Source organism: Gobio gobio (assembly GCF_949357685.1).
Source record: "Gobio gobio genome assembly, chromosome: 23".
NCBI lineage: Eukaryota > Metazoa > Chordata > Actinopteri > Cypriniformes > Gobionidae > Gobio > Gobio gobio.
The window spans coordinates 30,374,780-30,387,277 of record NC_137119.1 but is presented as its reverse complement, the minus strand read 5'-3'; the positions used below and the strand labels follow the sequence as shown (position 1 = coordinate 30,387,277).

The 12,498-nt window shown below is 41.0% G+C and overlaps 2 protein-coding genes across 2 annotated transcripts; one reads left to right on the top strand and one right to left on the bottom strand.

Annotated features, from left to right (window-relative positions):
- The first annotated feature begins 1,308 nt into the window (after window positions 1-1,308).
- On the top strand, window positions 1,309-5,615 carry msl2b (MSL complex subunit 2b). The gene is made up of 2 exons (XM_079805826.1): window positions 1,309-2,418; window positions 3,231-5,615. Exons 1-2 carry the CDS (start codon window positions 2,277-2,279, stop codon window positions 4,892-4,894), a joined length of 1,806 nt encoding a protein of 601 aa, XP_079661952.1. The 5' UTR covers window positions 1,309-2,276; the 3' UTR covers window positions 4,895-5,615.
- A 1,137-nt stretch (window positions 5,616-6,752) lies between these two features.
- tnfsf10 (TNF superfamily member 10) lies at window positions 6,753-12,136 on the bottom strand. Its single transcript, XM_079805827.1, has 5 exons — window positions 11,949-12,136; window positions 10,638-10,784; window positions 10,347-10,392; window positions 9,735-9,854; window positions 6,753-9,255 (listed from the first exon to the last, which is right to left on the bottom strand). The coding sequence occupies exons 1-5, from the start codon at window positions 12,069-12,071 to the stop codon at window positions 8,792-8,794; spliced, it is 900 nt and encodes a 299-aa protein (XP_079661953.1). The 5' UTR covers window positions 12,072-12,136; the 3' UTR covers window positions 6,753-8,791.
- Window positions 12,137-12,498: the final 362 nt, after the last annotated feature.

Sequence of the window (12,498 nt, the reverse complement as noted above, 5' to 3'; positions counted from 1 at the left end):
TTTTTGAAAATGGCTACAGACTCAGGCTGCTCAAATTGAGATAGGCAGGTCATTCCACCAGGTGGGAACGGTCCAGGAAAAGTTCTGTGAGAGTGATTTCATGCCTCTTTGGGATGGCACCACGAGGCATCCTTCACTTGCAGAAAGCAAGCTTCTGGAGGGTGAGCCGGTGCGCAGAGGAGAGGTCACTACTGCGCAGGCAGGTCCCAAATCAGCTCAAGATGTCAGTACCATATTCAGACATTGGCGGCTTCACAGACAATAGATAGTGAAGGGGCGTTGTACATCTTTTTTTTTAACAGGATGGTGATGACGTGTGATTGTCTGCGTGAGCAGTGTGCCCAGAGGTATGGAAATACATACGCTGACATGCAGGTAGGACATCAAATCATTGTATTCGGACCGAATGCAATGATTGGACAAACATTTTTTGGTCCTGAGACTTCCACAGACGATATATATTTAGACCACCTATCATTAATTTGCTATCAGGATGTGAAGTGTTTCAACCAAAACAACAAAGTGTTTATGAAATTGCCTACCCTACCTTTAATATAGTATTATGATATTATTTTTGTTACTAATAATACCTAATTAATATTATATGTAAATATGATATTAATAAAAAATTATAGTTAAAATAGTCTAATGCTGTTACATTTGTAATAACCTTTTGAAGCAGGAGCAATCCTAATGTACTAAGAAAAGTATACTGTGCTTATTAAATTGCTTCACGCGTTAGATGGCGCTGTTGAAATGACATGTGGTGCGTTTTCTATGTATCAGACGGATGATGGATTGATTGATTATACTGTTTCTGTATAGAACGTGTCTGTTTTAACATTTATTAAGTTATAATAATTTATAAATAAATACATTTATTTATTACTATCAGCAGTGACGTGCCTTTTATATTTAATTATAGTAACGAATTACTGTAATTAAATGGTATTGTCTTACAATTCAGAGAGAACAATAATTGACTGATTTATTTATATATCAGGTAATTTGACTGCTATCTTAATAATGTGTCTGGATAACAGATTATTTGTTATGTTTGTTTCTTCTGCCTCTGTTGACCATCGGACGTCTTTCCTCTTGAGGGGCCACGCCCCACGTCACATCATAACGTTTATGTAACCAAGGGAACCAGTCGCCCACACTAGTTTGGGTTCTCTTCTCGCGAGCTAAACACAACAGCCTCACAAGCCGGGAAAAGTATCGCGAGATTATCACGGAAGCGTCTCTTTTCCCATAGCGGTTCTTGCTTTTGTTCTCGCGAGATGTGGACAGCAGCGCCCCCTCCTTGTTCTAATGCGGAGAGGAAGGGAGGGGAGAAGCCTTTTCAAATACACATACATTTCAATATCGCTACTGAATATATATCTATACGCTTTTCTCCAAAGAATGATTGGTGCATTTGGTGTGGATATTCAATGCGCATATTTATCACGCGTAACACTTACGACGCACTCAAACGAAAGGAAAACGGCAGGATACATCCTAAAAAGAAGCGAAGCGGCCTGTTTTTGTTCGAGGCGCAACTCACACTGACATCAAACGGGCACTCAACTCACGGCGCTTTGTTACACCCGACCTGAAATCTCTTCGCAAGCAAGCACGGTGAATATCCGGCACCCTAACGCACTGAAAGACTGGGTGCACAAAAAGCGGCCTGTTTTCCTTTTTTTTTTTGCAGCGGCAGCGCCATGGAGAGCGGCGGACAATAACAAGAGTGACGGCGCTCGTGTGTTGCCACTATGATCTGAGGCTGATCACGTATGTGCACGACAAGAATAATTAATAAACATACGGAATAACAAGGACTGCATTCATCCAGGATAAGACAAGGAGGCAATCTGTGCTCTGTTTGAATTTGGTGGTAATTGGAGGCCCGGTGGGGCGAAGAGCGCCACCAGTGTGTTGTTGTTGAATTAAAAAAATGATGCAAAAAATTGTGCAAATGCATCGCTGAATGTGTTTTCAATCGGATCAACGTGGATGTGCTTTTATCCGACGACGATGAGGATTTGGCCGTATTTCGTGCCGTGGAAGAGGGGCAAACGTTAAGATGGAGTGGCTGTAATGCATGCGATGTAAAGACAAGCATATCTGCTGAAATCTCCCTTGCATTTCACACTCGACGGAATTGCACGCGCAGGTTCATCGACATTGATGAGACGTGGGCTGCTGGCGGGACTGAAGCCTTGTACTGTCGCTGCTTTTCTTTTTTTTTTCCTCCCCGAACTGGATCTGTCTAGCACGACACTGCTGAGATGAACCCGGTGAATGCGACCACTCTCTACGTGTCAGCTTGTCGGTCGGTGCTGCAGTGCGATCCCCGGGACCCCCAGGCTTTGGCGGAAATGTATAAGCTCTTGCCTTTTTTCAGACAGTCTCTCGCCTGCCTTGTGTGTGGTGAGAGCCCGTTTATTCTGCTTCATCACTGCATGCTTGCATGATCACTTCTGCTTCATCGCTGCATGCTTTATAGCTGCTCTCGAAGCCCCACCGACCGTGACACACCCCCATTGAGTCCACAAATTCTGACCTACAATGACAACTGGAGCCCGGGCATTTAGACACACAGCAGTGCATACAGCCTGTGTTTATAGATACATGGGGTTGAATAGTAATGCCTTGCCTGATTACTCCTTCACTGGTTTAAATATTATTTGTGTGTGTGTGTGTGTGTGTGTGTGTGTGTGTGTGTGTGTGTGTGTGTGTGTGTGTGTGTTATATATAAGGTGTGGGAACCCTGTTTGCAGTAATGCTTTATTTGGAATGAGTAGGCAATTTATAGTTTTTTGAAATATAGCTGTTGATAATCCATATTTTAGGGGTGGGAAAGTAATTGTTTTTATGAACACAAGCACATCATGTAAACATAGTAGAAATATTTATCAATGCATTTGTATTTGCCTCTGAGATCCCTGTTAACCATATTCTGAGCATGTAATATGAACCAAATCGTGCAACATCACATGACCCTTAAAAGTCATGACATTATGTGGGGCTTTTCTTGAATGTTACAGAACCATATCTTCTGAGATACAATATAGTGCTTGTATTATGTTGCTCATGATCTACAAAACTTATTGCAGATCAGAATGATTGTTTTAAAAGCACAGCATCCGAGCAGCTGTGATTGGAGTAGTTTACATACTGATGTTATCAAAATACCTGTTGTGTTGTTTCATGGTCTAAACACATTTTCTTTCTTTATTTAGGCAACTTGCTACAAGATCCAATCGCTCCTACCAATTCGTCATGCCAGCACTATGTCTGTAAATCATGTAAAGGCAAAAAGATGAAGATGAAACCGTCGTGCAGCTGGTGTAAAGACTATGAGCAGTTTGAGGAGAATAAGCAGCTGTGCATCTTGGTGGACTGCTATAGAAAGCTCTGCGAGTACATCGCAGATTCTCCTCTCGCCCAGCACATTTCAAGTACTGTGGGAGGGTCCCCAGACATCCTGGCTCTGTTGAATGAGGGCCTCTCATTGGACAGCAGGCAGGTGGAGGAGTCACTCTCCCTGAGCTTGACAAACCAGTCCCCTTCACCCTCAACCTCAGAAACGCTCCCTGATGAGGGCCAATCCCCCTCGACAGAGATCAAGGAGCAAGGCCTTAGTCCCCTAGGGGTGAATGGTCTCCAGGACTGCAATGGCTTGACCAACGTGGAGGAATTGACCGCCAGTTTACCTTCACTGGAGTCCAGTGTTCCAGACTCGGTGGAGAGCGGGGATGACGGAGTGAAACAGGAGAGTTTCACAAATGAGATCCCGGTGTGTGAAGCAGTGGCAGCTGCTGGCGAGGAGCTTTGTACCAGCACCATGGACATTTGCGGCTTTGCCGAGGATATTAAACATGATGGCGGGACTCTCCTCTTGAGTGTAGAGGAAGTGCTCAGGACTCTAGAACCAGACCACGTCACCCAGGATGAGTGTCCTGCCATCTTGCAGTCGACTCTTGAACCTTCGGGGAACTTGAATGGACCTTTTGCCTCGGTTGACTCTGCTCGACAACTCTCTTCGCTCCCACTTGACTCGCAGGAAGTTCTCGTGCCCCACCACCTCACGTCCCAGAAGAATCCGCAACATTTGGGAATATCCTGTTCCGCCGTGACACCGAGAATGCCACGGTCCAACCGGAAGCGCTCGCGGTCGGAAAGCGACAGCGAGAAGATTCAACCCCTACCCATTTCCACCTTCATCCGCGGGCCCACGTTGGGCGCTTCCGCCCCTGTTCCGATCAAGTGTGAACCTAAATCCCCTGCTCTGACCATCCCACACATGGCGGCGGTGCCCAACGGCGGCGGCCTTTCTAAGGTGGGCAAGACATTACTGATGCCTGCTAAAACGGTCAAAAAGACCCTCGACCACCATGGACCCAAAAAGGCGTACACTAAGTCCAAACAGGGCACTCCGAAGTCGAAGGAGAAGACGAAAGAACGGATTCTGACAAACACCCTCATTCCCGGGAGCCCCACGAAAGTAGTGTACAAAAAAGCGCAAGAAAAAAAGGGCTGCAAGTGCGGCAGAGCAACTCAAAACCCAAGTGTTCTTACATGCCGTGGACAGCGATGCCCCTGTTACTCCAACCGCAAAGCCTGTCTGGACTGCATATGCAGGGGCTGCCAGAACTCCTACATGGCCAATGGCGAAAAGAAGCTGGAGGCCTTCGCCGTGCCCGAGAAGGCGCTCGAGCAGACAAGACTTACTCTGGGCATCAACGTCACCAGCATCGCAGTGCGGAACGCCACCGGTAGCAGCACTGGCGGGATGCTTAACGTCTCCACGGCTGCTGGCTCACCTGTGGCCTCCTTCTTGGCTACGGGGCCGCACGAAGACAAAGGATTCGTCGATGAACCCTTGGACATGAGGTTTGACTGAGTCCCAGACCTGATTCTCCTTTAACATCGCCCTGTATTCCAAACCGGCTTGCTTTCAGTGTGGCGGCACTGTACCGAGGGGCTGATGCCAGCAGAGTCAGCGATAAGGCAGCTACTGTGATTCTGTTCCAGTTCACATTATCAATTAAACTAGTTATTGCTGAAGCTTGTGCCTTTAAATCATTTGTACTATAGGTTTAGGGTTTGCACACCTTTAGGAGGAGCGGTGAGACTGGATAATGGAAGTTCCATTACAGTACAAGTGATCTATAAGGCATGATCTTTGGCAAGATATACCTGACCTCGTTATTGTGGGTCACATGTGCATATGTGGAAGATTTTCAGTTTGTAGGTTAGGGGATGAGACCTGTTAAATGAATGGTACCCTACAGCATCAGTAGAGACTGGTTGTATTTATAAACAGTTTTTGTACACAGACTTAAGGAATACAATTTAAAAAGTACATTTTATGATATATTTTGTAAGTTACATTAACAACATTTGCAGTATTTATTGGGTATCACTTAACATAGATTACGGTCCACCCAGGGCATCAGCTGGATACCATTTCTACAGATGCAAATCACACAGATGCAGTATGTACGGTTTTTCTGTCTAAATTATGTTGTTGTCCTGATTGTGCTAGTTTTTTGCTGTCTCAAACTGTTATTTTTCCCTTGGGGCATTTAAATACCTGTAATATAAATGTAACATATTTCCACAAAAAAGAAAAATCCTAACACGACTCTTGTTTTTCATTCCAAAAATCACTTCTTCTTTTTCCCCTTGAGGTGATTTTATAAATCATTTTGACAAGTTTAGAAAGGTGGTTTGAATGATAAATGTATTCATTAGTGTGACTATATCTAAACATGAATGCGCATGGAGTAAGCTCAACACAGCTGCAGAGACGTGATGTTAACAAAGGGTGCTGCAAACAATTACAAGAGTGTATTACAATCACAATAAGACTTTGCAATCAAACATATGTTGTCCATATGTGAGTGCGTAATTCATACGGCTGTCCACGAATGAACTACATGTGCAGTCAACCAGAAGTAACACAAAGGTGGGTATAGTTTGGAGCAGATCCACTGCATCTCTACTGGTGCAGAAATCACTGATTTATAAGCTTACCATTTTAATAAGGTGTTTCATTCATATTTCAGCTCAGGAAAAATATTGCTTTAGGTTTATTCAGCCATGGCCAAATCCTTATATATTGTTTGCTTTCACCTGGTGTAGCATCCGACTACAGTACCTTTGAACCATCTATATTGCACCTGAAACATCAGAGATTGAAAATATAACAGTTTGTCAGTCATGTTCCAAAGTACTCTAGGTGGTTAAGCGGAATGTCTTTAATGGAGTAATCAAACAAACCGTGGGGTGCAGTTAAGCATTGGATCTCTGCCCAGTAATTGTATTTACAAATATTTACCACAAGTGGGCAGAATACAGACAAATGAATTGCTATTGTTATAAAATGATGTGTGTACCTCAATCATTTGCATATTCGTATTTGCTTTGTTCATGGGAAATGGGTATAGTAAATCTGATCAAATTTTCTAAAAAAAACTAATATTTTATTCATGTGATAACAAAAAACAAATTGACTAGGTTAAATGGGTTTGCTAAATAAAAAAATGGCAATAAAAACAAAACAGCCCAAAAAATTAACTTAATAGCTCCAGTGGATAGTGGCAAATATTTAGTAGGAAATATTTGAGATATAATAATAATCACCTTATATATAATAACAATATGTACTGTTTATACCAATATTTTGTAACGTGTGTGTGTGTGTGTGAGAGAGAGACCCTGGACCACAAAACCAGTCATAAGGGTCAATTGTTTGTAATTGAGATTTATACATCATTTGAATAAATTATGTAAAGTTGAAATAATAAGCTTTCCATTGATGTATGCATAGGAAAATATTTGGCTGAAAATCTGCAAAAAAAAATCTAAATATTGAGAAAATCACCCTTCAAGTTGTCCAAATGAAGTCCTTAGCAATGTATATTACTAATAATAATACATTTTTGATATATTAACGGTAGGAAATTTACAAAAAATGTTCATGGAACATGATCTTTACTGAATATCCTAATGATTTATGGCATAAAAGAAAAAAAAATTGACAATTTTGAACCATACAAAAACAAATTGATTAGGGAAAATGGTTTTGCTAAATAAAAAAATGGCAATAAAAACAAAACAGCCCCCCCAAAAAACTTAATAGCTCCAGTTGACAGTGGCAAATATTTAGTAGGAAATATTTGAGATATAATAATAATCACCTTATATATAATAACAATATGTGCTGTATTATACTAATATTTTGTAACGTGTGTGTGTGTGTGTGTGTGTGTGTGTGTGTGTGTGTGTGTGTGTGTGAGAGAGACCCTGGATCACAAAACCAGTCATAAGGGTCAATTTTGTGTAATTGAGATTTATACATCATTTAAATATAAATGAAGTAAGGTTGAATAAATAGGACAATATTTGGCCGAAAATCTGCACACAAAAAAAACAAAATATTGAGAAAAATCTCCTTTAAAGTTGTCCAAATGAAGTCCTTAGCAATGCATATTACTACTAATAATACATTTTTGATATATTGACAATTTATCAAATTTACAAGGAAATTTACAAAAAAAAATTAATGGAACATGATCTTTACTTAATATCCTAATGATTTATGGCATAAAAGAAAAATCGATAATTTTGACACATACAATGTATTGTTGGCTATTGCCACAAATATACCTGTGCAACTTATGACTGGTTTTGTGGTCCAGGGTCACATACACGTGTGTGTGTGTGTGTGTGTGTGTGTGTGTGTGTGTGTGTGTGTGTGTGTGTGTGTGTGTGTGTGTGTGTGTGTGTATATATATATTGCATGGTCTTAAAATGAACGACTTAATGAATCACCCAATGATTGTTTTACCAACATGTATACTCTGCATATTTAATACGAAGATTATGGCCTGGATAAGAAAAAATATCCAGGAAGGGAAAACACGGTGTACTGTAACGTACATAGTTACTGTTTAATTAACAGTCTGTTTCAGATTAAATGTTACAAAAATAATACAACTGAAACACTAAAAAGAACAAACTAAAATGCAGAAGCGTGAGAAGACTCAAGTGTCATCTCAGGTGTCTGTACATTCCTCAGCATATGTGCAATGTATATACAAAAAGACATTATGTACAAGACAATTTACCATCACAGTGATTTTCACATTTAGCTAGTATAAGACGAATGCAGAATTATGAAAAACAACTCATTCACTCTCACGCGTGAATAGTGCTGAAACTGACAATCACAATGTGTCAATAATACAATCAAGGCATGATTGTGTAAGTCCGGCCGTGTTTCTACATCCCAATATGCGGTTTGTCTTTGAAACACTTGAAAAAGGGCAACGCAGGTCCAAGGAGGACAGAAGCACACATTAAAAGCCTGCAGCTCTCCCGCAGGTGCAAAAGTCACACCTTCTTTTCCCTGCCCGGACAGACGCACCATGTCCAAACAACTCGCTTCCAAAAACGACCTGGCAAGCCCCTCGCTTTCCGCCGGCCCTCCAGGCAGACGTGCTGGGATTGAGCTCCAACACATTTCACCAAGGAGCTGATTTACAATCAGATCCGCTGGCCGAATGTAAAAAAGCGCCAAATATTTGCACCTTTCCGAGCTCTCATCAATCAATGTTAACTGTTTTGGCAAGAGACGGAGCATCTCGGCAAGAGCGTCCAAATGTTTTAAGGCACTTGGCGTCTGTTCAAAAAGAAAAAAACCTCAGGTAGAAATACCGAGCGAGCCGAGTCTTGTCGCTCGTCTTGGAGTTCAAAACAAACCGTGAGGCGTGATTTTTCCGGCTGCGAATCACTAGCTTACCAAAAACGCTCCGAAGAAGCTCGACTTCTCGTCCATGTCGATGGTGCTAACATTGCTGACCGTCACAAACACCCGGTCTCCTCCTCCAAGCTGAAAGAGTCCCGCTTGGTAGATGGAATACAGGCCGTATTCGGTGTCACGTGACCAGCACGTCGTCCGGGCGTTTTTCATCAGCAGGATGGGCACCGGATACGAGCTTACTTTCTTATAAACATACTGCAACATCGGTTTCCCCCGGACCGATTCGCCCGACGTGCCGTCCTCTTCCTCGCGGTCACTTTGGTCCTCCTCGATGAGCGAGTGTCTGAAGTACGTTTGGGAGTAGATGTAATAGAGGCCGGCCTGAGGCACCACCAATTCCCCGTCATTTAACTCCACGTTCTGGAGGAACGCCAGACCTTTCTCGGACTCCCACGACTGGATCTTCTGGCCGTAGACCTTCCTGTTCGGTAGACCTGCATTGTCAAGCCAGAGAGGAGGATTATGGGTCGAGTTTGACAGAAAAGCGGCATTGTTTCGGCATTTGGCAGGCGAATGGAACGGGGTGCTTGTTTCAAAGAGTCGGCTCGAGTTATAAACCAGCTTTTTGTTTCAGGCAAATGGCCACAGAGATATGATGAAACAGTGTTTGGTTTTTTAAAGGAGTGAGCCCTGACCTACATTAAAGGTTTTATGAGCTTCCTTTCTGGGAAGCTGACATGAAAACAATGTTTCTTTGCAGGGATGCAACATTGTTCGTGAATTTTTTGCATAGTGTAGTTGTTTTCTATCTGATCTGGATGTCATCCAGTCAGTCTGCATATCTCGATGTACTTTAAAGGTGGACTTTGACCCTCAAGCTTTAATCAGTTGCTGCTGTTGTTGTAAAAATTCAGCTCATATACCGAAACTGAAAAGGAGTCATACTTTTAGTAATTGCTGGAACAAGACATACCTCCTCCATCTTTTTCTGCCTCTGGTGTGTAGCTTCCAGTCACATGCGCTGCGATCTTAGGCCGAGGAGAATCATCTTGATCTTGGATCACCAATGAGGGAAGCACACGCGAGACTTCGTCTGTAAAAATCACAACGGTTAAAGAGTTAGTTCACACAAAAATTACAATTCTGACATTAAATACTCACCCTCATGTCTTTTCAAACCCGTAAGACCTTCGTGCATCTTCGGAAAACAAATTAAGATATTTTGGATGAAATCTTAGAGCTTTTTATTAACACTTTCAAGGCCCAGAAATGTAGTAAAGACATTGTTAAAATCGTCCATGTGACTCTAGAGGTTCAACCTTAATTTTATCAAGCGACGAGAATACTTTTTGTGCGCAAAAACAAACAAAAATAAGGACTTTATTCAACGGTTTCTTCTAGCCTGTCACGTACTCTGTTGACGTAGTGTAAACAATGCAAATTTCATCAAAAATATCTTCATTTGTGTTCCCAAGATGAACGAAGGTCTTACAGACAGAACTTTCAGTTTTGGGTGAACTTTCCCTTTAATTCACTCGTGGCTAATGCCTTCATATAAACTTAATCTGAATGTGCTTTAAAATACCTTTGACGGCGGATGAGATTTCTTTCTGGTAACGGCTGGACATTGACTGTAAAAAAAAGAAAGAAAGAAATTAATTACATTGGGCGGGAAAGATTACATTTCTTGTTTCACAGCGAGCTGTGAATGGACCAATTCTTCAGGATAATTTCTGACAATTGGGTTTCATCTTACAAAAATTAAGGAAATTCCTGTATTAATTAAAAAAGGGAAAACGACCCAAGTCATAAATGGACTCTTTGTCTACACTCGGGTCAGCTTTATGACTTCACGGGCCTCCTCTGAAGCGGATACCTTTTCAATCAGAAAGTGGAGCTGTTGCGTGACCTGCCAGCAGGGGTCGTCTTTTCCCTCCGCCGCGTTCAAATCCTGACCCTTTATCGTCCTGAGGTTGGCGCGCATCAGACACGACACGCTGCTCTTGGAGAAGGTTTCTTTCATCTGAGAATAAAAATGTTTTTAATACTTATGATTTAAACAACTAAATATTCTGCGTGGTGAGCAAGTACAAAAGCTGCTTATCTCCCAGTACATATGCATAAAATATACATTATTGTTTTGCATACATAAAACGCAAACTAATGACATTATATGTAGCCTAGTTATTTTTAAATAAAAATTAAAAGGCAAAATATACATTTTATTGAAGTTATTTGTATACAGTGCAAAATCAAGTCATATCTGCTTATCCACTAATTCCAAAAATGTTGTATTGGCCTATATTGTAGCTACACTGTAAAAAACTTTTTATCTTTTGTCAAATCAACTTAGATAATTAATGTGGTTCAGATAAAATAATATTTTGAGTTTCTATTTACTAAACCAATCTCCTTCATTGTATTAACTCAAATGTATATGCTAAATGATCACACAATTAAGGCAAGGTCAACCCAACAATATTTCTTTACAGTGTAGAAAACATTTTGTATTTATAACCAAAGGCAAATAGTAGCTTTTTTTTTTAAATATGCGTATAATTTTTGCTTGCATACAATGAAATAACCATTGTATAGTAGGCTTATATGTATTTTTATTTATCAAATGATAATAGCTTGAAATAGTATCATACACAGAATGTAAAAAAATAAGACACGGTAAATCTTACAATGTTTTGCATACATAAAATGCTAAATGAAGCCATTTACTAGGATATTTGTTCTATCTATCCATTCTATAAATAACAATTTAATGAAATTATATAATCTTTTCTATTCATAGAGCATAAATGAAGACATTCTGTGCTTATTTTGTATTTCTTACACAACAATAATTGCATAAAATGCATAAAATGCTAACTTTTCCAGTCAAAGAGACTTTTTTATTAGGCAAACTGTACATTGCCATTGATTGTCGTCTGCTGTTGCTTAACTTGTACTTCAGGCTCCAGTGAGCGACCTGTTGGCAGCTGTCCACTAAACAAACGAAATGCAGGCAGAAACCTCAGCAAACGAACCGAGAAACGCTGCAAAAGGCACTCATTCGCTCCAAACTCTTCCATTTACAGCATTTCAATGTCGCAACATGCACAACAAGGCGTCCAGAGTCAAACTTTGCACAAGTTCTGAGGTAACGTGCAAGAAATGGCATAAGGTACACGGCCCTTACCGTCGACAAGACGTTGCTGAAGTATATGAACGTTACAGCCACTGCTATTGTTTGCAGGAGAATTGCGGCCAGCAGCAGAAGTCCGATATACTGCATGGTGTGTGAGCTTGTCATGCTGACCATTGCGTGTGTGTTCCTGCAGCTCGAGACAAAAGCTGAGGCAGAATTCCTTCTCTCTTCATATGAAAAAGCGTGGAGGCGGGGCAGCGCTTGACTATCAAGGAAACGAAGTTCAACATTTACTTTCCTGTAAAGATAATGCATGTAAGCACCTCTTTCGTTTTTGCTTTTCTAATCAGTGAAATCACTTTATGATATAATTACTTTTGCAAGGGACATATAAAGCATACAACTAGTCTAAATTGATCGTAAAATGCTTTGCCCTGCTGGAAAATTCAGTTGAAATGAACACTTAACTCAAAATTTCAATTCTGTCATCATTTACTCCCTCAGGGTGAGGGAGAGTTTTCCAAACCCTAGGGGTTTCTTCCATAGAACACAAATGGAGATGTTTGGCAGGATGACAGGCTTAATCACCGTTCGCTTGTTG

Bases quoted from the DNA above. Each gene is read 5' to 3' on its own strand.
- msl2b (XM_079805826.1), top strand. From the start codon at position 2,277: ATGAACCCGGTGAATGCGACCACTCTCTACGTGTCAGCTTGTCGGTCG. The intron at 2,419-3,230 runs GTGAGAGCCCGT...TTCTTTATTTAG, and splicing joins TCTCGCCTGCCTTGTGTGTG to GCAACTTGCTACAAGATCCA.
- tnfsf10 (XM_079805827.1), bottom strand. From the start codon at position 12,071: ATGGTCAGCATGACAAGCTCACACACCATGCAGTATATCGGACTTCTG. The intron at 10,785-11,948 runs GTAAGGGCCGTG...TTTTATTCTCAG, and splicing joins TCAGCAACGTCTTGTCGACG to ATGAAAGAAACCTTCTCCAA. The intron at 10,393-10,637 runs GTATCCGCTTCA...TTTTTTTTACAG, and splicing joins TCCACTTTCTGATTGAAAAG to TCAATGTCCAGCCGTTACCA.